This window comes from Coptis chinensis, chromosome 6 (genome assembly GCF_015680905.1).
Source record: "Coptis chinensis isolate HL-2020 chromosome 6, ASM1568090v1, whole genome shotgun sequence".
NCBI classification, from domain to species: domain Eukaryota; kingdom Viridiplantae; phylum Streptophyta; class Magnoliopsida; order Ranunculales; family Ranunculaceae; genus Coptis; species Coptis chinensis.
The window spans coordinates 80,469,351-80,495,908 of record NC_141461.1 but is presented as its reverse complement, the minus strand read 5'-3'; the positions used below and the strand labels follow the sequence as shown (position 1 = coordinate 80,495,908).

The 26,558-nt window shown below is 36.7% G+C and overlaps 1 protein-coding gene and 1 pseudogene across 6 annotated transcripts; one reads left to right on the top strand and one right to left on the bottom strand.

The window, feature by feature from the left end:
* On the top strand, positions 1–4,676 carry LOC147494733 (uncharacterized). Of its 6 annotated transcripts, none has more exons than XM_086565852.1 (9): positions 1–38; positions 172–337; positions 1,073–1,195; positions 3,030–3,154; positions 3,714–3,791; positions 3,864–3,938; positions 4,010–4,060; positions 4,523–4,586; positions 4,663–4,676. In XM_086565852.1, the coding sequence occupies exons 3-8, from the start codon at positions 1,177–1,179 to the stop codon at positions 4,547–4,549; spliced, it is 375 nt and encodes a 124-aa protein (XP_086421978.1). In that variant the 5' UTR covers positions 1–38; positions 172–337; positions 1,073–1,176; the 3' UTR covers positions 4,550–4,586; positions 4,663–4,676. The 6 variants fall into 6 exon arrangements, with proteins under 6 accessions (XP_086421978.1, XP_086421977.1, XP_086421976.1 ...); XM_086565851.1 differs by having other exon boundaries at positions 1,040–1,195; XM_086565850.1 differs by lacking the exons at positions 1–38; positions 172–337; positions 1,073–1,195 and adding an exon at positions 2,648–2,924 and having other exon boundaries at positions 4,022–4,060.
* A 19,186-nt stretch (positions 4,677–23,862) lies between these two features.
* The window catches only part of LOC147494732 (malate dehydrogenase, chloroplastic pseudogene), a 40,224-nt pseudogene continuing 37,528 nt past the window's right edge, over positions 23,863–26,558 (bottom strand).

The following is a 26,558-nucleotide window of genomic DNA, read 5'->3' as shown; positions in this document are numbered from 1 at the left end:
CCATATGCGCTATCAAGGCCGATCCCTTGTGCTACGAGGTATATAGCTTTTGAGATTTAGCTGTATTGAGTATTTTCAATCGTTTGATGTCACACTCATCTGACTCATTTCTAACTGAAGTAATGATTATGCACTTTATGATATTGTCTTACATTCCTCGGTGTATTTCAGGCTTTGGAACCACTACACCAGATGAAGCAATTTCTAACAATTGCATTTTTTCATTTGTAACACTTACTCAGCCGTTAGTAAATTAATGACAATTAGCATTCCGTTACCTTATCTAAGAGAAAACATAAACAAAAAGAAGGAAAGGGTTGCCGCCGCGACTGCCACGGTAAGTAATCATCTTCCTCTTTGATTTCTTCCTCGATTTCTCCCTTTTCAATTCGTGATTAATAAGATATATTTGCTGAGTCATGGTTCTATACAACTCCTAATTATCCCCCTTCACGGGAGTTCTATTTACAGATTGACATTGTTTTATTGCTTGATTTTGATAAATTAGGGATTTTGGTTTTTGATAATATTGTTTGTAAAAGTTAAAATGAGGACTACTTTTTTTTTTTTTTTTAGGTTTGGGTTATTTTTTTAGGTTAGTTTGATTTTACCCCTTTCATGCAAATTTCCATTTTTACGTCACTCCAAACTTTAGGATTATATAGGGCAAGGAAAATAACTTTCTTGATTTATCTTTTTTGTTTATGGAAATATGTAAAGTATTTGAACTCTATTTTATCTCTTGTTGATTTATAGCAATTTGTTGAGGTATATTAATGTGTGGGAATTGTAGGGTTTGATTTTTCTTTTCTTGTTAATTCATGGCCTACCTTGAAGCCCCACTGAGCGAGGTTTCAAACCTAAAGTTTTCTTGTCCCATGTAGCCATGACTAAATGAATGCCCTTTTGTACTGATTTCTAAATTTTGCAATGTCAAACTGTTGGTAAAGTTAGAAGTGAAGGAGTGTGGTAGAATTGCAGTGAAAAATTTAAGACATTAGTTTATTCACTTTGATAAGTTGTTTTTTTTGATATACAGCTTTTGTACTAAAGTTGCATTTGGGTGGTCCAGCTTTTGTGGAAAACGTTAATATCTCTCCCAAATCGAAAGTTGCATACCCATCTGATGTAGCAGATAGTCAAGTTGATTCCGAGATTAACTTGAATGCCTCTGAGATGGATGGAAATTACAAAGGTACTCTTTTATATGTAAATGTTTTTATTAGAATCCTATCCCCTTTTCTCATGTCTTTTCATGATGTTTTTGTATTTCTCAATTGTATTTCAGAGAGTGAAGTGTTCATTCTGTTTGTACAGAATAGTAATGTTTTCGAAAGCAACGCTGAGCATATTATAGAGGGTAGTTATAGGGGTAATGGGTAGAGTTATAAGTGTCATTGTCAAGATAGTTTATTTATTTAACTCTTGCTAAATTAAGAAGGGGAAACAAATGAGGAGGCTCTGTTAACGGTAAGTAAGCTAGGAGGTGCTCATAGTGAACCTCAGTGCATTTGTATAAAAGGTAGTCGCCTACTTTTATTTTGGTGCTGAAAACAGTGGTTGCTTTGATATTTCTCCCTTCAGATGGGCATTTCAGCTTATGGTTGTTTGAAGTCGGAAAATCATGATTTACTTCATCTTTACTGCTGATTCTTGTTGCGTAAAAATTGAGAATGCCTTTTCTTTTCAACTATGGTTTGAAGTGATCCATTAGACCATTGCAATAGTAAGACTTGGGTGCCCGCTCACATATACAAACTGATTCAACAAAAAATTGGTTTATGCTAATAGAAAAATGGTTTATGCTAACTGGTCATTTCATATACTCAACTTTTTTATATTCAACTATACAAAGGAGAATGGGCCATGTGAGGAGTGATTCACAAATTTGTTTCTTTATATGGAGGGGCTTACTATTAGTTCCCATTTTCTGTGTGCAACTATGGGTTGGGAATTGGTAACTAAATAAGTTTGGAACATAGTTGACGCCCTATAAGTAGCATTTTTATTTCTTAGTCATCATTAATAGAAGCTATGCCATTCATGGTTATATGATTTGTGTTAGATTAGTCTTTTTATGTTAGAACTGCTTGATTGCTTTGTTTGAAATGATTTTTGTTTGCGCAAGTATGCCTTTGTTTGGTCGGGGTTTATGGTCTTTACTAAATAGTTGGTCTGCATCTTGGAAGTGGATAGATAGTAGTAATAATATATATAGTATAGCATGATTGCAGACATATGCATCTTGTAGCTTCCGAGTTTAGCTTTTAGTCTCATCTTTGTTGTTTTATTTGCCTTGTTGCCTATCACTTACCAGCTGGATCAGATGGTTCAAGGCTTTTTTTTTCATTGGCTTGTTTACCACTTAGTTACTTCAAATTGGCTTCTACATGTTGTTAATTTCCAATTCTATCTCGTCTTCCTTTATGATTTAAAACGTAATGTGTTACACCTCGCATACCTAATTTCTTATACTGTTTATCTAGGAAATATAAAATTATTGAATGAATATCCTTGTGCTTGAGAAAATGTTATTTTCATTGACAAGGGTTGTGAGTATATTTACCCCTATCTTACTCTGCCAATGCAAACATAAGAAAGTTTTTGCATTGCGGTTCAAGCCCAAACAAAGGAGGAAGGAGGGGTCTCTTTGACGTCTCTTTCTAAACAAAGTATATATGTGTATACAACATGTTGGGTTTGTGGTTAATATATCAAGGTAATGGTGGTATTCTGGTTGTGATGCTTGTCATTTTTTTTTTTGAATGTAGAATCAATGTTATGCTAGTTTTTTTTTTGCTAATGTGTAGATGTGCCATATGGTAATTTAGTGTCTATATTTTGATGAATTGGTGGAGTCTGTCACATGCATTGGCAATGGCAGTCCCAGGGGGGGGGGGGGATTGTATGTGGGGTAGTGAAAGGTGAGGTAACTATTAAACTTGTTGAAGTGAGATCTGCGAGGTTTTTATTCCTTGGTTGCCACACCTTTGTTCTTTAATTACTAGGCTTTTTAATAAACTTTGCAGGTTCCCACTTAGATTTCTCTGGGCCAACTTCTAGAAGCACAACTTGTATTGCAATTGTTCCGAACAACCGTGTTGTTGTCGCAAATGCTGGTGACTATCATTGTGTGATATCAAGGAAGGGTGAGGTAACTATTAAAATTGGCACAATCTTATTAACATGTGATGCTTTTGTAAACATGTGTTAGAAGCTATTCATATTGTTACAAGTTTGGGTAGTTGACAGCGTTCAAACTTGCCTTGTCTCCTGTTGATTAGTTTTGGTAGTTGATGTTGTTGCCCTGTCGCATAGGGTTCTTTTATATTCAAATACCGTGCAAGTATCCAGGCTCATGTTGGTATTTGATGTTGCATTTTTTTTTTCTGAGCCAAATTATGTTTTTTCGGGGTGGTTAACTCATCAATTTTTAATGTGGTGAGGTCGGTGCTTTTACCGATTTTGTTAAAATTTTAGAAGTACTATTTATGGTAATACAATTCAGTCCTCTTTTTGTGTCATTTGCTTGGTATGTGGTAGCCTTTGGACTAACATAGAAATGGGATTGCTTATGGAAAGTATGCTCTCTAAAAGTCTTAAATTGGTGAAATAGTTTAGTCCTCCACATTAGTAAGTGTCGATCCTTGAGAATGGGGGTTGTTGACTCTCTATTTGGTGACTCGACATTGATGGTGGTATATGTTTGACAGTTCTTTTGGTGGGAAGTTGGAATGCAACAGATATTGCACATCTATCGGCCTGGCATTTATGTTTGTTGGGGATGCTTGGTGTGGGTTGTCAATTGTAGCTTAATTTTCTACACGATATTTAATTTATCTGAGGAAATGCAATTTCGATAGGGTGATAGCAAAGGATCTGTGAAGGGTCATGGTAGAAAAGAGGTTGTTGCAGTTCAATCGGGTCAAAGTTCCCAGGTATTATTACATTTCAATGGTCTTTTGGGATTTAAAGAGTTGTTGTAAATACGGGTAATTGAATTTCACAGCTCACTCATCAGGGATCTTTTGGGCAAGGGGCAAGCTACATCAACTCTCCGGTAAGGACACCCTCTCTGATATTACTTTTTTTTTTATTGCAGTGCAACTTAGGAAGTAAATGATTGATATATTTTTTTCTTGGTTTTCCATTCATATTAATTTGGTTTTGAAGATACTGCGAACCACCTTATTCCTTTTTGTTTCATAATGTGTCAAGTTGATGATTATCATTGATCATTCTTACCATAAAAAAATGTTAATTTATGGATGGAGTAAATCGTCTGATGAGGGACCTACTTGTTTACCCCTGGTGGTGTTTTGCTTTAATCTTTATAGTTTCTTCGATTCTCTTTCAATGCATCTATTCTCAAACCTCTTGGTAGCCATGTGTGAGGTGAAAACCTGTATGTACAAACTATGTGGGAGTGAATCATGTTTCGCTTAATAGAACGTAGCTTAGTTTCTATTGGTTGTCTCTAAACCTTGTGAATTAAATATTTTGCATTTATCTTATTGTGAAGTGCGGTCCTCACATTGCAAAGGGTTGATGGGAAACAAGTTCCGCTGAAGTGGGACAAGATCAAGGTAAACAAATCCTACACATTATTGTCTTTTTCTTTGAAAAATATATGTTTACATATGTTGTGAGTCTATATGTTAGGGCCCATATCAACTGGTGGTACGAGTGTGGGTATTATACAATGAAGTTTATGAGGGAAATAGTAGAAGCTTGTTCAATTTGGATCATTTGAAAATAAGGTATTGAAAGTTTTGAAAAACACTTTATTTGGCTCAACGACTTAGCTTTATTCTTATATAGTAACTCCACATGTTGTGTTTTGACTCATCCGGATAACAAATTTAGAACTGAAGGAGACATACACGCAAGATGAACTTGACGGTGTTCAACTTCGATATTATTCAATTCATCCGGGAAAATGGGGTGTTTCAAATTCGAAGCGAATGAGGATGAGTTTTAGCTATGTTGGACCCCTCGGTTTAATTTATGAGTCTTACCTTTTTAATTTATGAAAATGAATTTGAAGTTTGTTTTCTTAGTGCACTCAAAAAATTAATGGAAGTTTTTTTTATTATTATTATCTTTTTTTGCAATGTTTGATAGTTTTATTGTACATTTTGGAATTTGTTGGGAAGATGGAAATGTTGTATATAGGTAGGCTGTGTAAATTTTGTTATGCAGGTTCGGTTTTTAAGTGGAAGACTGTTACTAGCATTATTATTAAAAAAATAATAATAAAATAAAAAAAAAATATATATACCACGGTTTGGCATAAACCGTAGTGTTTAGTATAATTATATACCACGGTATTATAACACATACACTAATATAAACCACGGTTTCAATAGCTTATATGCCACGGTTATGTTGACAATCGTGGTATATAATGGGAATTACAAACCACGGTTCTTTGAAAAACCGTGGTATCCGTTAAACATATATACCACAGTTTTGCTATTATTATATACCACACCACCTATTGTCACGGTTATATAACAGTGGTAAATATATTTATACCACACTTAAAAATAGTGGTATAAGTGTCATTATGTAGTAGTGACTACATGCCTTTCATGTCTTCCCTGGTGGACTTAAATCAATCTGCATTCATTCAAGGAAAGACTATTCAAGATAACCTTTTGTTGTCTCATGAGCTTCTCAAAAGTTACAATAGAAAGTATGTTTCACCCAGATGCACCCTAAAGGTTGGTATCAGTAAAGTTTATGATTTTGTTATTTGGGTGGCCTTGGAATCTATGTTGTGCAAATTGCATTTCCCTCCAAAGTTTCATAGCTGGATTAAGTTATGCTTCTCCACTCCTCACTACTCTATCTTGATCAATGGTAAGCCCGAGAGCTACTTTCATGCTCAAAGGGGTCTTAGACAAGGAGACCCATTGTCACCTTATTTGTTTGTCCTTGTTATGGAAGATTTAAGTTGTTTGCTCAGAAAGGGATTGTTAAACAATACCATTAGAGCTCATCCAAAGTGTAGGAAAACTGAAGTCATCAACCTGTGTTTGGCCGACGATCTAATGATTTTCTTCAAAGGTGAGATTCAGTTAGCTGTAGAGATCATGAAGGTATTAGATGTGTTTTCAGATGGTACTGGGCTGATCGGGAATCAATATTCAAAAGTCTACACTTATAATAGGAGGTTTGAGGGAAGATGAAAGTAAGTTATTTGCTGACTCATTAGGGGTACAACATGCAGACTTTCATATTACTTATTTGGGCATGCCTCTTACATCCACAAGGTTTGGGATTCGAGATTGTCAACCTTTGATAGAGAAAATCACTGCAAGGATCCAAAACTGGAAAAATAGATGTTTGTCACATGCAAGAAGGTTGCAACTCATCCATTCAGTATTATCCTCTTTCCATGTGTACTGGGCGAGAACTTTTGTTCTGACAATCACTGTGTTGGAACATGTTACAAAATTTTGTAACAAATTTCTCTTGAATGGATCAGACATGGGAAATAAAATGCATCACGCTAGTAGGGATTGCACTGCACTTCTAAAGCAAGAGGGAGGATTAGGGATCTTGAATCTTAATATGTGGAATCAAGCATTGTATTGTGGCTTAGTGTTCAAGATTGTGTCAAAGGAAAATAACTTGTGGGTAAAGTGGGTTTGGAATTATCACATAAAGGACAAACACTTCTGGGTTATGACTACTCCAAAAGACTGCTCTTGGGTGTGGAGAAACCTCTTAGATTCTAGGAAAACTGCAAGGAGATTCATCAAAAACATCATTGCTATAGGCGATGATACCTCGCTGTGGTATAATTTGTGGTGCTGTGAAAAACCCCTTATAGAAGATGTACTCTTATGCTACAGATACTCTGCTTCTTCCCCTCAATACAAAGGTTAGTGATTTGATCTCTAATGGTGTATGGAACCATAAAGTGCATGAATTACCTTCTTCACCCCTGAAAAACGACATCCTTGGAACTGATATAAATTGTAATATACCAAAAGATGTTTGTGGTCTGGACTCCTGATCATTCTGGTTCCTTCTCTTCAAAGTCAGCGTATGACGCTCTTAGAATTCCTAGAGAAAGGGTATAATGGTATAGCTTGGTTTGGGGGAAGTATGCCCTACTAAGAAATTCTTTTACAGCTTAGCAACTACTCTCTAACAATCTACCAACGCAAGATAGACTAATTCAAAAGAAAGTCCTCCATCATTCATCTTGTTGTCTCTGTAACAACTCTAGAGAAAACTCTCTTCATTTGTTCTTTGATTGTCCTTACAGTCAAGCTATTTGGAAAGATATAAAGCAAGTGTTGGGCCTTCACACCACTTCTTCTGATTCAAATAGTGAATAGCTGGAACTCATGCAGAAGTGTAGATTTAAGTCGTTATCAGCAGAGATCATCAAAGTGTTCTTATTTGCAGCAGTGTACTATATTTGGCAAGAAAGGAACAATTGGAGGTTTAAACACTCTTCTCATCCTTGGGAATCTATTAAGAATAGACTAATCAATGATGTCAAAGTGTACCTACAGTGGCAGCTCACTGTGGTTCATGCAGATATTTACGATAGAGTTTTGGTGGATAGACTGGGGCTGGTAGTATCTTATTATAAGACAAAGAAGAGAGTCCAGTGTATTTGGTTACAGCTAGAAGAGGGAGTATATCAGCTAAACACTGATGGTGTAGTATCAGATTCTAGATGGGGCTCGGCTGGAGTGGTGAGAAACTCAAATGGTGAAGTGATATTCGGATTTGTAGGTTCTGGTGGCTTGAAATTAGTTATGTTTCAGGAACTAAATGCGATCTTGCAAGGGCTAGAGGGTTGCTATGGAGCACAACTTTATAGGATCATTGTAGCTTCAGACTTGATGAATGTGACAAGAATACTGCAAAGAAAAGAGAGAGCTCCTTGGTATTGTCAGATCGTGGTTAATGCTATACTAGGGTTAGTAACTAAGTTTACTAGTGTTGAATTCTCGCATGATTATCATGAAACCAATAAGGTTGCAGACCACCTTGCAGGGTTGGAATTTTGTAATAGGTGCTTCTATTTTGTACCTCCTGTGAGCTCTGTGCTTTCATTCTATGTTGAGGAGGACAAAGCAAGAATGGTTTATATTCGATCTTAATACAGGTTAGGGTCAGCCAAAACCCAAAAAACTTTATTAAAAAAAAAGAAAAGAAAAAGAATGAGTTCAAGTTAAAAAAAAATGAAGTTCACAAATCACAATAGAGAAATGTTGGAGTTATCCCTCACATGAGGAAGAAAGAGAAATCAGTTATGTTTGCATGAAGGGTCTGAGCGCGCACGCGCTCAGATTGGTCTTACCCGCAAGCGCGCCCGCCCTCATGTTACTGGACTTTTGGTCCAAGAGAAAATCAGGGTACGACGCTTCGATTTTGTTCCGGACAAAAAGCTGGCGCCAGCTCATGTCTAAATTAAGTAGTTCGGTTTGCTTCTGAATAGCTAGCGAGATTACAGGTTACTATAAAAATAGAGAAGTAAGGTTTTGAAAACCTAACACACAGAAACAACACAATTGAAACCCAATTTTGAGAGCAATCAAGATTGAGAAAAAACCTTTACAGAGAGACAAGCCTGTAAAGAGATAGGAGTGATCTAGTAAGGTGAGAGACTGAAAGGAGTGATTGTAATCTTCCTTCCCACTTTATAAAATGATTAGCTCTTGTGGAAGTAGGCACCATTGCCCGAACCACGGTACATCTTTGTGTTGTGGTATGCTTGTTCTTATCTTTACATTATTATTTGTTATTGATAGTTGTTTAGAGAGTTGGGCATGCTAGCTAGGTTGTAGTTGATATTTAGAATTTGTCTGGAGTAGAAGTGTTTCATATTACAAGTTATCTACGTAGTAGGGATCGATTGGTATTAGTATTAAACCCCAACAAGAAAGTTATGCTGAACTAAGCCAATGGTCCATAACACGGTAACACGGATACAAAAAAAGTGAGGGACGGATCTATGAGTTGGCCATCCAGGGCTATATAGTGGTCGCTACAATTTAAGCTTCATACATTTGCCACTTTTCACCATTTTAGTCTCATGAAATTATTAAGACATCTTACTACTTAAGAAAAAGAATGAGTTCAAGTTAAAAAAAAAATGAAGTTCACAAATCACAATAGAGAAAGTCATTATGAACTAAGCCAATGGTCCATAACCCGGATACAAAAAAAGACAGGGGCTATTTGGGGCTATATAGTGGTCACTATTCATGAACCACCCCTACCCTATTGGGGTTTATACCAATACCAATCGATTCCCCCACTACACAAATAACTTGTATTTGAACACAATTCAACTCCAGACAAATTCTAAATATCAACTATAACTTATACTAATATGCCCAACTCGCTGAACAATTATTAACAACAGATAATAATGTAAAGCAGAATTAAACGCATACCACAACACAAAGATATACCGTGGTTCGGCCAATGGTGTCTACTTCCACAAGAGCTAGTTCTTTATAAAGTGGGAAGGAAGATTACAATCTCTCCTTTCAGTCTCTCACCGTACTAGATCACTCTTATCTCTTTACAGAGTTGTCTCTCTGTAAAGGTTATCTCTCAATCTTGATAGCTTTCAAGAGTGGGTTTTCTCTGACTTTTGTGTTGCCTCTCGTGTGTTTGGTTTTGCCAAAAACCCAAACATATAAGCCAAAACTCGCGGTTTCGGAAAAATAGAATCCTGCCAAAATAGGCATGGGCGCGGGGCGCGCTTGGAATTGTGTTGGAATGGGCGCGAAGAGCGCTCTTGCCTTGGGCGATGTCCAGGCGCTTGGGCGTGGGGTTCGCTTAGGTCAAGACCAATCTGAGCGCGGGTCACGCTCAGACTTCTCCAAGCAGAAATCAACTCCTTTTCTCTCCTCATGTGAGGGATAATGCCAACAATCTCCCCCTCCCGAACAGTGAGGGGGGCTTCCTCTATGCAATTTCCAAATCAACAGGAAGAGTGTCCGCCATTCCGGTAATAGCACAACAAACATCAAACTTACCTTTCGGTAAAACTTTGGTCATCATATCCGACCCATTCTTGTCGGTATGTATCTTCTCGATACACAAATGCTTATCTTCGAGTACTTCTCTAATCCAATGATAATGCACGTGTATGTGCTTAGATCTAGAATGAAAACTCAGATTCTTGCTTAAATGGATGGCGCTCTGACTATCACATAGAACTACAAATTGTTTCTGCTTTAGCCCTAGTTTGTCAAAGAACCTCTTCATCCATAACATCTCTTTGCAACACTCAGTGGCTGCAATATACTCGGCTTTTGTAGTGGAGAGGGCAACAAACTTTTGCAACTTTGATTGCCAAGAAACTGCTCCCCCTGCAAAAGTAACCAGATAACCGGAGGTGGACTTCATCGAGTCAACATCACCTGCCATGTCTGCATCAGTGTAGCCTTCAAGTAAGGGTTTACTTCCACCAAAGCACAAACGCGATTTGGAAGTGCCCTTGAGATATCTCAATATCCACTTAACACCTTCCCAATGCTCCTTCCCCAGATTTGACAGAAATCGGCTTACAACACCCATGGCGAAAGCTATATCCAGTCTTGTACACACCATCACATACATCACATCAATTTTGGGGATGCATAAAGAATCTTTTCCATCTGACTTTGCTCATGCTCACCCTTTGGACACATCTTTTTGGTCATGTGGAACTGGCCACCAAGCGGACAACTAACTAGCTTCGCTTGATCCATGTTCACTACACCATAATAGGCTATTTGCAACACACCTTTTTGGTTTGTAACACTTTTTTACCGTTAGTAAGTTGCCTATGCTATATAAGCGTTGCGAATGTCGATAAGTGTTGCTTTAATTCGGAGGAATTTTGAGAATTAATTACTAACGCTTTCAAATTAGAGAAAACCGTAGGATAAGTGTTAGAAAGTTGAAATTTTGGGCGAAAGAGGGAAATGAAATAAAATTGTGCTCATTATTTCGTCGAAACATAAAACATAACCTCTCTTTCTCTCTTCTCCCTCTCATTGCCGCTACCCTCTCTCTTCCACTCCCTTCTTTTCTCTCAATCCCCCATTAACGAATTGAGGTTAGTCTTTTACCACAGAAAAAACCAAATAAAGTTCAAAGCTTTGATTTTTTTCCCCTCATTATACATATTAAATTTCAAAGGTTTGATTTCGGTTTTAGGTTCGGGTTTGGGATTTTGATTTTTAGGTTATCGCCCACCACCAGAAAACCGTCGATTTTGATTCTGGGCTTAACTTTTTGTTTTGTTGAAATTTGTGATTTGTTTGTAATCGATAAAAAAAAAATCTGTGTTTTATTGTAGTGAATGATTTCTCTAGTATTTGAATGATTGATGGTCTAGGGTTTCACCTTTACTAATTAATCTGTGTTTTTCATATCTGTCTCACAGTTTTGTTCAGAGAAGGTAATAGTTTTTTATTCTCACAATGTGTACATAAACACGTCAGTTCCATTGAAATCTCATTGTAAGTTCACTTAGTTAGGTGAACCTGCTTGCTTTACTATTTCTCAGGCCCACATTCTTATACTTTGAGGCCTTCTCCGTTGTTCTCAGGGAACTAGAAGCAAACTTGCCCAGGCCAAAGGTTGCAGGAACAAGGAGGATGAGGATAGGATGCAGAAACTGAAAGACAGAGCTATTGAGCTAAAGGTGGAGAAGGATGTTGAATTTTATAAGAATTTGATGTACAGGTGGGTCTCCAATCATTTTTCCTTCTTTTCCTCAGGTATCTGTCCTTTTAATGAATGTGAATGTTCCTATATATTATACTTGATTTCATGACAGACATGAAAGTTTTCATGTTGGATAGTGAATATCATCCCTACAGGGAACATTATTATGAGCTCTCTGGCTTTGATGTTGAACTGCAACTTCTTGATTATCTGAAAGTTAACCTACTAATACGAGCACATTACAGATGCTGACCAATCCAATTAGAGTATCAGACCCACTGTAAAGAAATTGCTATTTTTGTTGTGAATACATGGATAAATTTCTATAGAGGTTTGAAACTTTTTGGTCTTCGTAATCTTCTTAATCTCTTACCATAATGTGGTTGAAACTCTTCAAAGACATAGGACAGGGGTCCCCATTTTAATTGCATGTTATTTAAAATAATCCTAATGCCATCAGAACACATAAGTCCTACAACAACATGGAGTGTTTTGTGCGTGAAAATGAATTACACATGCCAAGAGGCAAAATTCGAACTAAATAGGGTTAGCAATGAAACAATGGTAGGTGTCGTAGGATGTTGGGTAATCTTTTTTCATATGTATTCTTTTATCTGTCATGAGATTATAATATTACTAGCACTATTTCCAAGAAAGCAGCTGCCGGTTGCAAAGTATATTGGTTTTGTTGGGTTGTTGGTTGCAAAATGCATACAAATACATCTACTCTACCATGCTATTCAACTAAGTGTCATTGTTTTCTTGCTTTATGTAGATAAATCGTGACCCAATGACAGCTCAAATGCAAAGAATGCATAGCCAAGTTGAGCAATTGCAAGCTTAGCTTCTCTATTTTTGTGGAGAAGGTGGTACACCATCAGAGGAGCTTCAGGTATGAAGCCGCTGTTAAGAACTTGACTAACAAAGTAACAATACTCTTTTGCCAAAATTCTTACTCTCTTTATTCCTTAGATTCTTAGGCACAAAATTTCATTGCTGGAAGCAAGTAATTCCATGATTACTTTTAACTCCTTAAGTACCAAAGTAGGTGACACATACCATTAAAATGTGTTGTTGGTGCAAAAACTTGGTCCACGATTTAAATGGTGGGTTTGGGGACCCCTTACATCTATGAATAATAGTAAAAAAAAGCTCAGTGCAGAATGTGAAACAAGAATCACCCGGAGGAATGAATTCCTTACTTGCTTACTAAATTAAGAGGGAAAGCGATTCCACTACCTTGTACTCTCTTTTGAAATATATCTGCTAGTTTGTTACTTTTTTCATTAAGTTAGTGGCCCCTTTAAATTTAGTCATAATGTGGATCATTGTGTACTGTTAAGTACTGAGTTTGAAAAGTCTGAGCTGATAAGATTGGGGCATGGCCCTGCTAACATAATAAATCTATAAAGGAATTTTGTTCCTATGTTTGGTACAATTAATATGGAAATGCGGACCACCATCTGCATGCTCGAAAATCGCTGCTTTTAGTTATTATATTTTTCTGGGAAGTTCTTCTCATTTTAAAAGCGCACTGGCAGAGATTTCGAATTCATCATCATCATTGTTATCTTATTTTTGTTTGGGTTGTTACCTTGGCCTCACCCTTTTACTTTTTCTTCTTTGTTTATTCCCTTAAATATTCTATGTTTTGAAGGATGAAATGAAGCATTTTGCAATGGTGGATACATCAGCGCTCAAACGACACTATGAGAAGAAATTTCATGAAATGTAACAAGAAAAGAAAGCTTTGATAGTAAATATTTTATTATCGATATTTAGGTAGTTAACTGATAAGTGCTCAAAAAGTGCTATTTAACCCTCGATTATGCCTCTTGTTTAGCCATCTTAGCGAACTAATAGTGTTTATAAGTTGTGTTTTAAGATTCTACAGGTGAAAAAGAGAGTTTTGTAGAATATTAGAGAAAAAGGGGTAAAATGGAGCAATTCGGAGCATTAAGAATCACATGGGAAGCCCGTGGACAATCATGGAGAAGGCCAAGGAATTGGAGCTATTAAAGATGCAACTTGGACCTATTTTAAAGCCTATTTTGAAGCCCAAGGCCAAAGGATTCGTTGCTTGGACCAAAGCCCGCAAAAGAGGATAGAAGGATAGAGCAGAAAAGGGAAAATAGACTTCTGAGTCTGAGACTCATGGATCGTGAGTCTAGACTCAATGCTCGCATTTGGGACGCATAGATCGTGAGTCCAGACCCATTTCTTGAGTCTAAGACGCATGGATAATGAGTCTAGACGCATGAATCGACACTATAGCCAATTCCTTCTCAGTTTTGGACATGAAGTTGGACTCTGAAAGAAGTCTATTTGTATTAGGAAACAAATGACGGTTTGGAATGCTTCTAGAGCTCATTGTAACCCCTATAAATAGAGGACCTAAGTGCCTCATGTAATGGGCCAATTCACTTATATTCTTGTCTCTAGAACTTGAGGCAGAGAGAGATTAATAATAAAAGATCGGTTTTAACTAGCTGAGTCTTAATAAATTAGTCTTTCTAGTCTTATGTTCTTCAACTCTTCTTCTTCTCGTTCTTCATGTTCTTCCTTCTATATGGAAGACTAATTTTCTCCTTCAAGGGAGGAGATGAAGCCAGTGCTTAAGGTTTAATGATTCTTCTGGTTCATGATGTTCTTCAATCAGGTTAGTTCTTTATGTTTTTAGTTATTAGTTTCATTGCCCACACGGGGGATGGAAGTATAGATTAAGGTTTTATTTATTACAATTGAATATCATGCTAGTTTAGGGTTTTATTTATTGCAATTGAATATTTGCTAGTAACATGCTTTTATTTATTGCAATTGAATATAATGCTAGAATAGAGTTTTATTTATTGTAATTGAATATTATACTATTATTCTCTACTTTTGTTCTAATTGTGTAGTGTTTTAGAGTAAGGGAAGTATTCCTTGTGTTTGCCTTAGATGGTGATTCATTGAATAGTTGCCCAAGCTCACATAAAAGGAAAGAAGATACTAGTAACATGAACATAGGAACAACCTTAAGTAGAGTTAATTGTTTAACGATGTTTCACCTAAAGGCATCTATGACTCATTTCGATTGCCCAATTGTAGTCTACTTGGAGAACAACATGAAGCAAAAAGTCATTGAATCAAAAACATTGGTGGATTTGAATCTCTTGAATCTATCTCTCTCATATTCTTTCCCTATTTCCAATTCTTAACTTTAGTATAAGTTTAGTTAGTTTAGTTTAGTTTAGTTTAGCATTATAATCTAAAATCTCTACAATTATAGTTTTTAATCCCTTAAACCCCATTTCCAGTCCTGTCCTTCATATAAACATACACTTAAAAGTGGAACGATACCCTACTCATCCTTTACTTATTGAGGGATAATTAGGTTTGGATACGCTTCTTTTTGTTCAACAACCATCATCTATCTACATCATCCATATACCACATCTCACACAAAAAAAGGTGGTCAATGGCGCCGCTGCCGGGGATATAATTAATTGTAGCCCTAGGAAAGAGTGTCAAATGGCGTCGCTGCCATTTTAAGTTGTTTATGTTTAACATTTTCTTTCAAGATTAGAAGTTTGGATCTTAAGGTAATTTTAGCCGTATCATCCATCTTTTTGAAAAAGAGAGAAACTTGAAGGACATCTCGAAGACAAGATCTACCATCCAGGTTAGTTGAATCTTCATTCTTTTTATTGCTTTCTTAGTTTAGTTGCATCATAGTTTAGTTTTATTATTTTCTAGTATAATTGCATTTAGGATCTTTTCAACAATTGAAGTTGTAAGCCAACACAAATGAAATATCAAACTACAGTGTTTCTTGTCTGAATCTTGACAAACGGACTATCGTCTGTGGGACGTGGTACTTAAGCAATCCAAGTGATTCACCATAACCCTAGAAGAGACAACTTTAGACAATGGGCGAGATACTAGCTGCAAAGCCCAACCAAGTTGAAGGAAAGTAGTTTTGCATATTAGTATAATTTAGAATAGTTGCATATTAGTTTAATTGCATTCAAGCATAATAGAATAGTTTTCATCATCTTTGCATAGCAAGAATACTAGACAGGATTGATATAATGGCCGCACGCAATGATGGAGGTGTTTTGGACACCAATAATCCTGAAGCTATCCCACCCATGCAAGCACAACAGAGGAAGAAGTTGAGCGATTTCTATTCGCCAATCATTGGAGACCCACCTAGTAGTATTGTTTTTCCAGAAATAGAAGCTAACCAGTTTGAGCTTAGAGCATCAGTAATCTCTATGCTTCCAAAGTTCAACGGTTCAGACAATGTTCAGCCTTATGTTCACATGAGCAAATTTCTATCAGTCCTCAGAACTTTCAAGAACCAGAATATCAGGGATGAGAGTATCAAAATCATTTTGTTCCCACTCTCACTCGAAGGTAAAGCATCTGAATGGTTAACTGCACAGCCGATCAATTCAATAGACAACTGGGAGAAGTTGAGAACAAAGTTTATGAACAAGTTCTACCCACCCCGTAAGGCGGAATCTTGCGCAGAAGCCATCAACAATTTCAAAGGGAAGGTGATCAAGAATATCATCAAAGCTGGGAGAAATTCAATAATCGCTAGTCTCATGTCCACATCATGGATACGATAAGAGCACACTTGCTCATTTTTCTATCGAGGACTCTCGATGATGAACAAGCAGATGATGATCCAATGCACAAAGGCAACTTTACATCGATGGATGGAGAGGAAGCTTACAACTTTCTCGAGAATTTAGTGAAGAAACACAATGATGGACTACTAGCAAACGAGGATGTCGCTAGCATGGGGGGAGCCAAAGCAATTTGGTTACCAAGCACATGAACAATCGGATCAAGAACTGAAGTCTACATTGGCTAGCCGGCCACCAAAGATTGAAACTCGAGTAAGAAATTTAATCGGTTCTCTATGAATCCCTCCAAGTTCAACAAGTCTCAAGATAAATCTCTCCCGGTCATGCAAAGCTAGCCAATATCGCGAAGTCCGTTGGGACACTTCCCATGCAACTCTAGAATGTCCGGTTACTATCAACATGCATCGGTTGAGAGTACAATATAAACTCATTTTGAGGCCCAACCAAGGTGGTAATAACTTTCAAGGTAATTATTGGACAGAATCTTTGGACCCCTAGGTTCTCAAGATTAAAGTTATATTCTACGAGACAAGTCAAGTTTCACAGTTGGTCCCTCAACAACAATTATACTCTCAACAAAATTCCAATACAAAGTGGAGAGTTAGTGCCCGATCCTAGGAGAAATTATGCCGACACCGCCAACACGGAGAATGCGATTACTTTGCTATCACAGAAAAAATCAGAAGTTTGAAAGTGTTCTAGAGCTTTATTGCGTGATCAGCTCAATCTCCTAGCAATCTCGAGGCAAGTCAATGTTCTAGAATGGAGTCTCTAGAGGCTAAGGTCGACCAACTCACCACTGCTTTGTCTGTAAAGACACAAGCCACTCAACCTAGCATATTGGAACCAATATTGAAGAGTGAAGATGTATGCCACATTGGGACAACTTCTAGTACTGATCATCTCCATGATCATGTCAGCTCAGTTACTACTCTCAGATTAGGATTAAAGATAGACAACAAGGTTGACTTACCTTCTCATGATGACATTGCTACAGAGCAATCGGTCAAGATTTCAAATGAAGTGCAAAAGGAAGTGGGGGAAATCCTTTCCACTCCCATTTGTCAAGATGACCAAGACAAGATATGCAAGAAAGCCAAAGAGAAAGAAGAGCAAACACATGCTGATGTGTTTGTACCAAAGTCACCTTTTCCTATGTTGTTTTGTTCAAAGCAAAAAGGACAACCAATTTTTAGAGATGAAGGAGGCATTTGAGAAAGATAACATCAATATCCCCTTTTTCAAAGCAATCAAGCAGTTGCCATCATATGCCAAATTCTTGAAGGATGCATGCAACATAAAGAAAAGTACTCATGTTCCAAAGCGAGCGTTTCTAGCTGGACAAACAACATCTATTATCCATCGACCAAGCTCCAATCAAGCTCAAAGATCCGGGGAAGTCCTACAATATCATGCAAGATAGGAGAAAAATTTACGGGTAATGCTCTTTTAGACCTTGGTGCTAGTGTTAATCTCTTGCCATATCATGTGTACCAAGCGTTGGGCCTGGAAAACCTAAAGCCTACACAAGTCAAATTGAAGTTAGCTGACCACTCTACCAAGATTCCCAGAGGTATAGTTAAGGATGTTCTTGTTCAAGTAGCTGATTTCTACTATACAGTGGATTTCATTGTAATAGACACCAAGGAGGCCTTTGATAAAATTCCAATTATTCTAGGCCGACCTTTCCTCGCTACCGCAAAAGCTTTGATAAATTGTCACAACGGTGAAATGAAGATAAACTTTGGTAAAATGTCCATGGACATAAATATCTTTCACTTGTTGCATAAGGATTGTGATGACACCGAAGGTGGAGAGGTGTACTTCCTTGATAGCATGATACAAGAATTAGGTCCCATTCAAGATACAATTGAGAGTGCTCAATCTACTGTAAAACTGTGATGAACCCGAGAACCCCACCCACGAGGCGTTGCTAGCCATGTTCTTGGAATCTCAGAAAAAAATTCAGGATTTAAGTGAGCATAATGGAAAATTGGTAGAGAGTATCATACCTTGAGAAGATGAACTCTACATTTCGGGATGAACAACATACTTACGCTTGAGAAAAATCAGTTACTAGAGAATCACCTTTAAAGAAGTTTTGGAAAACAAATGAATCTAGAAACTGAAATGAGTCTTCAAGCGAGAAAGTGAACCATATTGATAAGAAGCATTACACCGTTGCTTCTTCTACACCATTATTGTCCGAACGAGAGAAGTATGTGAAACCAGTCGCGCCCACCTTGGCGTAGTCAGCCCGGACATCCATTATCATTCTTGTGGTGGTAAAAGGCACATCGATACTATTGTCCTGTTAGAAAGAAAGATTTTCGTCAATCTTCTACACAGGGGAACCACAAGGCCTATCACATAATCATCAGACCTGAAATAGTTCAAGGTAGAGAAGCAACTTCACCAGTAATCTTTCAAGCATATCAAAGAGTATTTTTAACAACCCACAAGGTGAGACCTCCTCGTCCTCCAAACATTCGTCAGATTTGGGTAAGAAAATCTGATCTCCTCACTTCAAATTGATAATACATTACGTCTTGGGGATCTGACGTAAAAAAACCTAAAAATTCGGCATCAATGGTAATATCCTACCTTTTTCTCATCCATTTCATTTACTTCTTTATACATTGAGGTCAATGCATGCATAAGTAGGGGGAGGGTGTACTTGAGAAATGAATTTCGAAAATTAGTTTTCAAAAAAAAAATATATTTGTGTTTCTATATCAGTAGCATGAGAAAAATGAATTTTAATGATGAGTCTAGGATATATATTCTATACTTCTTAGTGTTGAGTTTGATAGATAGTTGATATTATTGATTTCATTACCGATTAGACTATTTATTATGCTCGGACATAGTTCTTGTTGATAGAATTATTCATCAAGGCACCACCATAGTATTTAGTCAGTTTTGTGTACTTTTGCTAGAAGAGAGATTTAAACCCCTAGTAAACTGGAAGTAGAATTTTTAGACTTAGCCTGTGAGACTTGAGCTTTATACCCATTTTTTGGAGAGTTCTTACGAGAAAAATCCGAAGTCTTAGTGACTCAACATCTTTCAGTTCTTTATGTCGTTGTAATATAGTCTCATTATTTGTTGATTTGGTTAATCACGAAGTGACATCAACTGGGAGATAGCCATTAGGTCTTGTAGTCTATTCAAACAGTATCATCATCTTGATAAGCCAAGTAGTGAACCCATTCAGCCTTTATCCCACCTAGTAAGACCATCATGTTAAACCCTTTTGAGCCTTACAATAAGCCATTTTCTTCCAAAACCCTTTATCCTTTACCCAACTCCAGACAAGGAGTATAGCCAAAATCTTTATCAGCCATACCCATATGTTTCTGAGAATACGAGGGGCACAAGGAGGAACAAGGACCACAAAAGGAAGATTACAAGGAAATATCAGAGAGATACAATGAAGACCATCATTCTGTTCAAAGTGAAAGAAGCTAGTGGAAAACAAGCATATCCAGTACTAATCAAGGATATACCACTGAGCTTAAAAAAAAAAAAAAAAAAAAAGAATGTATGGAAAAGCTAAGAGAAAGGAAGAATTTTTTCTGCAATACAGAATTTGAAGAAATCTTCCAAAGAAAGAAGCAAAACCCTTAGTGTTTTTCAGAAACAACCTTAGAATCCTTTTTACCTTTCCTTCATAAACCAATACCCAAGCCAAGTTACAACCCATGGCTTATCACTACAAGATGGTACCTAAGTCTAGAATAGGTGAGAGGATGCTAAAGTGAAGGACCCGACACTTCATATGTGATTGACATTCTTTCCATGAGACTACTTTTATTCAGAAGTTTGTTTTTCAAAGTAGTATGTGGGATGTTCATATGCATTATTCTTTTCCCCACATAGATGAGGTAAAATAGTAGACCATCTTCTGAGAGATTCTTTTCTGAGAGTATGACCGGTGAGGATTGAAAGTCGAGATTATATACCTATGGTAAACTAGGGATTCCGTTTCTTGGATAGGAGAGTATAGGAGATTGACTAAGTACACACATAAGCCTTGATTGAGAATTTTGTCAATTTTTACTATCTCCCATCATAATCTATGAGTCTTTGCAGCAATGTAGTTAGCAATGGATACCGTCTGTTGGAGTAAGCACTAAGTGGGTAAGGAATTTCTCTCTCTGAAAAATACTATCATTCTTGAACATGCTATTGATTGATTTTGTGGGTATATCACCTGAAAACCCTCACAAGACTGTAACTCGTCCTTTTTGGGGAACTTAAAGGTTTAAAGTCTTGTTGCATATGGTAAACGCAATCGCGATGCCTGCGAAAATGAGTTAGGATTTTATTTTTGTTATTAGGATGTGATTTTGATCACTTATCTATTTTTTATCTTATTTGCTAAGAGACTAGCAAATGGCTAGTTGGGAGTTGTGATAAGTGCTCAAAAAGTGTTATTTAACCCTCGATTATGCCTCTTGTTTAGCCATCTTAGCGGACTAATAGTGTTTATAAGTTGTGTTTTAAGATTCTACAGGTGAAAAAGAGAGTTTTGTAGAATATTAGAGAAAAAGGGGTAAAATGGAGCAATTCGGAGCATTAAGAATCACATGGGAAGCCCGTGGACAATCATGGAGAAGGCCAAGGAATTGGAGCTATTAAAGATGCAACTTGGACCTATTTTAAAGCCTATTTGGAAGCCCAAGGCCAAAGGATTCGTTGCTTGGACCAAAGCCCGCAAAAGAGGATAGAAGGATATAGCAGAAAAGGGAAAATAGACTTCTGAGTCTGAGACTCATGGATCGTGAGTCTGGACTCAATGCTCACATTTGGGACGCATAGATTGTGAGTCCAGATGCATTGCTTGAGTCTGAGACGCATGGATAATGAGTCTAGACGCATGAATCGACACTATTGCCAATTCCTTCTCAGTTTTGGACATGAAGTTGGACTCTGAAAGAAGTCTATTTGTATTAGGAAACAAATGATGGTTTGGAATGCTTCTAGAGCTCATTGTAACCCCTATAAATAGAGGACCTAAGTGCCTCATGTAATGGGCCAATTCACTTATATTCTTGTCTCCAGAACTTGAGGCAAAGAGAGATTAATAATAAAAGATCGGTTTTAACTAGCTGAGTCTTAATAAATTAGTCTTTCTAGTCTTATGTTCTTCAACTCTTCTTCTTCTCGTTCTTCGTGTTCTTCCTTCTATATGGAAGACTAATCTTCTCCTTCAAGGGAGGAGATGAAGCCAGTGCTTAAGGTTTAATGATTCTTACGGTTCATGATGTTCTTCAATCGGTTAGTTCTTTATGTTTTAGTTATTAGTTCCATTGCCCACACCAAGGGATGGAAGTATAGATTAAGGTTTTTATTTATTACAATTGAATATCATGCTAGTTTAGGGTTTTATTTATTGCAATTGAATATTTGCTAGTAACATGCTTTTATTTATTGCAATTGAATATAATGCTAGAATAGAGTTTTATTTATTGTAATTGAATATTATACTATTATTCTCTACTTTTGTTCTAATTGTGTAGTGTTTTAGAGTAAGGGAAGTATTCCTTGTGTTTGCCTTAGATGGTGATTCATTGAATAGCTGCCCAAGCTCACATAAAAGGAAAGAAGATACTAGTAACATGAACATAGGAACAACCTTAAGTAGAGTTAATTGTTTAACGATGTTTCACCCAAAAAGGCATCGGTACTCGCTCGATTGCCCAATTGTAGTCTACTTGGAGAACAACATGAAGCTAAAAGTCATTGAATCAAAAGCATTGGTGGATTTGAATCTCTTGAATCTATCTCTCTCATATTCTTTCCCTATTTCCAATTCTTAGCTTTAGTATAAGTTTAGTTAGTTTAGTTTAGTTTTGCATTAGAATCTAAAATCTCTACAATTATAGTTTTGAATCCCTTAAACCCCCTTTCCAGTCCTGTCCTTTATATAAACATACACTTAAAAGTGGAACGATACCCTACTCATCCTTTACTTATTGAGGGATAATTAGGTTTTGATACGCTTCTTTTTGTTCAATGACCATCATCTATCTACATCATCCATATACCACATCTCACACACAAAAGGAGGCATTGTCATTAACATACTTCACAAATACAATTAACCTTTATCTCTTTTTTATATTGATAGAGGGAGATTGATGACCTAAGATCAAACATTTCAAACATATCTTCTGCATCTAACGATGGAGCTCAAAAATTGAAGGAAACATATTTGCAAAAATTGAATTTCCTTGAAGCATAGGTAAAACTTCCATGCTTCACTTTCTTTTTGTTTTTATATTTGGTATCGTCCTATCTAGCTATTTTGATTAGTTTTACCTCTTTTACAGTGTGTCGAGTTGAAGAAGAAGCAAGATGCACAATCTCAACTCCTGAGGCAAAAACAGAAAAGTGATAAAGCTGCAAAACAGTTGCAGGATGAAATTCATAGAATAAAGACTCAAAAGGTATTTGTTGTTGTTGCTAGATTTATACATAGTTGGAAAATTTTCTCCCAGCTTCTTACAGCCATTCACAATATGCATTATACAGGTTCAATTGCAGCATAAAATAAAGCAAGAATTGGAGCAATTTAGATTGTGGAAAGCTTCACGAGAGAAAGAAGTTCGTCAGGTAAGCACTAGTTTTTAGGCAAAACAAGTTAGCTTTCGCTATGTATGCTTATAAGTGGTGTATTCTTTGTTTACAAATTACAGTTGACCATTGTCGTCTGTAGTTGATTAATATAGATTAGTCTAGAGGTTCTTTATTTAAATCATGGTTGTCCCTTGTTAAAGTTGATTGATTAACCAGCATAGAAGTTTTTTAATGAACCCAATTTTTTTGCACTATCTGGTTTTCAAATGACATGATGTAGTTTTAAGTGTACCTCTGCATTATGGCAAAAGACATTTGTGTTTACGAAAATCAGGAACTTGTCACTAACTCTATATTTATCCCTTTTTTTGTGTATTTATATTTTTCGGATGCACGAGAATTGGTTTCTTGTTTAGTTTGGACTTTTGGTGTTTGCTTCTTCATAGAGATGACAACATGAAGATGTGAAGATATTAACTTATTTCTTGCTTGCACTAGCTAACTATATATTTTGGCTATCTTTTTAATTCTCCAAGTTAGTCATTCCTGCTTATTATATTTAACTTTTGGGCCCAATTATAATCGGATAATTTGTGTTTGGTCACCAATTAATCATTTATTAGACATTGGGCCAAAATTAACGGTTGACTGCATTGACTTTGTGTTTTCTGTGATTTTACCGTTGGGCCCAAAAATAGCTTTTGTGTAATGCCTAAAACACCCTTGCACGTGTTTACATGAGACTTTTCAAATATCATCAAAATAACGGTGAGATCTGAGATTTGATCCAACAGTCCCAATTAAATATCGCTAGAAGTCTTTTTTCAATTAAATATCCGAAGTTTTTTTCAATCAATGGTGGATGCAAAAATTGTTTGAACTTCTTCTTATTCTTTCACGAAAACCCATTAGCTAGGTCATTACTGCTTGTATGCTAGTTTATTATTTGACTCTTTCGATCTTTGCCGGGTCGCTTGCTTTTACGTGCAAATGCCACACCCTTCTCAATGCTTGACTGAAGCTCTAGCTTGAAAGCTTCCAGAGCATTTGTCTCATATTCAGTCAACCCTTGGACATCCAAAGATATCACGACTTCCACCCCATTTTTACTGAGCTTAATCTTATATGCAAAGAATGGTAGCTCAGTAAGGTCTGACTGGACGAATGAGCACTCATAGACTTGTAAAGTTCTGGATCCTCACTGTTAGCTCTTTAATTTCTTGACTTGTAAAGTTTGTAGCTGGTCTTATCTTCGACAACAAAGGTAGAATAGTAATTCCAGCATGTCCTCCCACAACTGGGACATCTACATCAATGAGCCTTAGGTTCTTTTTGTGTGCAACAAAAGTGTTCGCCCTAACAACATCTGGAGTTGTAACACCAAATAGCTTCTTTGGATTGTACACACCCTTTTGCTTGAGTATTTCCGCAGCAATTGGTATTGTGGAGTTGACTGGGTTGCTGATGATGTGGATAAAAACATCTGGACAGTTGTCCAAAACAGCCTCAACCAGGATCTTCACAATGTTGGCAAGAGGTTGTCCAATCCCACCAGCAGCTCCGAGAATAGCAACTTTGAAAGTTGAAGCCTGAGGTTGGAGACGGTTCTCAAAATTCTGGGCTTGCTTTTCAGCACTTGGGGCGAATGAGGCTTGAAGTGTAGCACTGCTTTCCTTGCCAAAGAAAGAAGTTTCAGATTCGCATCTTACCGATGACTCTGCCTTCAGACCACTGAAACTCTTAAGAGAGTTTCCTGAGTTGAATGTCACACCAAAGGACTTTGCTTTTGATCCTTGAGTTCACTATAAGCAACAGAAGCAATTGAAAAAGTAGGCTGCTGTTGTTGTTGCCATCTTGCTATCTGATAATTTGAACGTAAAAGACAATAGGAAACGACTTTATTAATTGGTGAGAGAGCGGTTAACTGAGTGTTTTTCTCGCTAATAGGATAGGTAGTGAGAGATTACGACACGTGTTACAACTAAACGGACAGGATATAAGATTGTGCTGGCCGTTGATCTCTGCCCGTTCATTTGAATAATTTGTAGTACACATGTAAGGGTAAATTAGCCATTTCAAAAAGTATGGACGGATCACCATCAATTTTGGCCCAATGTCTAATAAACGATCAATTGGTGACCAAACGCAAATTATCCAATTATAATTGGGCCCAAAAGCTAAATAACCCTTAAAACTATCTAGAGTCAGCTTTATTTTATCTGCATATATCTGTATTATTGCATATATTCGTGTTCCTTTTGGATTTCCTAATATGCTAGGGTTTTGAGTTTGTGTAATGTGATTTTACTGTCATAGCTCAAAAAGGAAGGAAGGAGGTATGAGTATGAGATTCATAAGCTGTTGGCTCTAAATCAGAGGGCAAAAGATGGTTAGTTCCATATACGTCTAAATTTTTTATAAGTGTGCAATCAATGCTTTTTATTTACGCATTTTGCTTATACTTCAAGTTTTGCAAAGGAAGACTGAAAAAGCATCAATGGCTACGAAGAGAGTAAAAGAACTACTGGAAGCTAGGAAGGCTTCATCTCATAAGAGCTCTTGATAATATTCATCCGTGATTTGTATTTAATTGCAAACTTTGCTAGGACCTTTTTTGGAGCATCTGTGGAAGTAAATGGGCGTATGGTTTTCAACAACGCAAGCTGTTATCTCTTGTTTAGGATTATGGTACGAAAAACTTCTTTTATGGTGATAGTCCAACAATAAGTTTGTGAGGTTTAGAAAATCACTCAAAGTTGTGAATGTATATGGTTAGATTAGTTTAGTACTTTATAAGTTTTTTTTCCCATGTATATTATGGTTTCTTTGTAAAATGGTATAAAAATGCATATTGTGTATAGGATAAATTTAGTGTAAATAAGAATTTATGATTTTTTTATATGGTGCAAGAGGGGCATTTTTTTGTAGATTTAGCTGGTTGCTACAAAATATGAGAATTTTTTTATTTTTTTTATCAGCAACCCATCAGTAACGGTTTATAACCGTTACAAATGAATTGGCAGGAACAAACTGATTTTTTTAAAAAAAAATTAACTAACAACTTTGCAACGGTTAAGAACCGTTGGTATAAAAAGCGTTACAAATCATTATTGCAACGGTTAATAAGCGTTGAAAATTTCTGTTTGTAACGGTTAATAACTATTGGAAATTTTTGTTTGCAATGCTCTTTAACCGTTGCAAATATTTCCAACAATTTACCCAAACCATATTTGCATTGCTTAAAAAGCGTTGCAAAAATTATTAGCAACGCTTTTCTGCCGTTGTAAATAGCCTGTTATGGTGTAGTGGTTGAATCTCTTCAACACCTTTTCAATGTAGCTTTCTTGAGAAAGCCACAACTTCCCACTCTTTCTGTCTCGAGTGATCTGCATCCCAAGTATCTGCCTTGCTTGACCCAAATCTTTCATCTCAAAAGACTTACTCAAGTCTTTCTTCAGCTTGGATATCTTGTTGATGTTTGGGCCAACTATCAACATATCATCCACATACAGCAATAACACTATGAAATCCCCATCTGGAAATCTCTGAACAAACACATAATGATCGGAAGCAGACTTCTTGTATTCTTGCTTCGCCATAAAGGAATCAAACTTTATGTACCACTGCCTC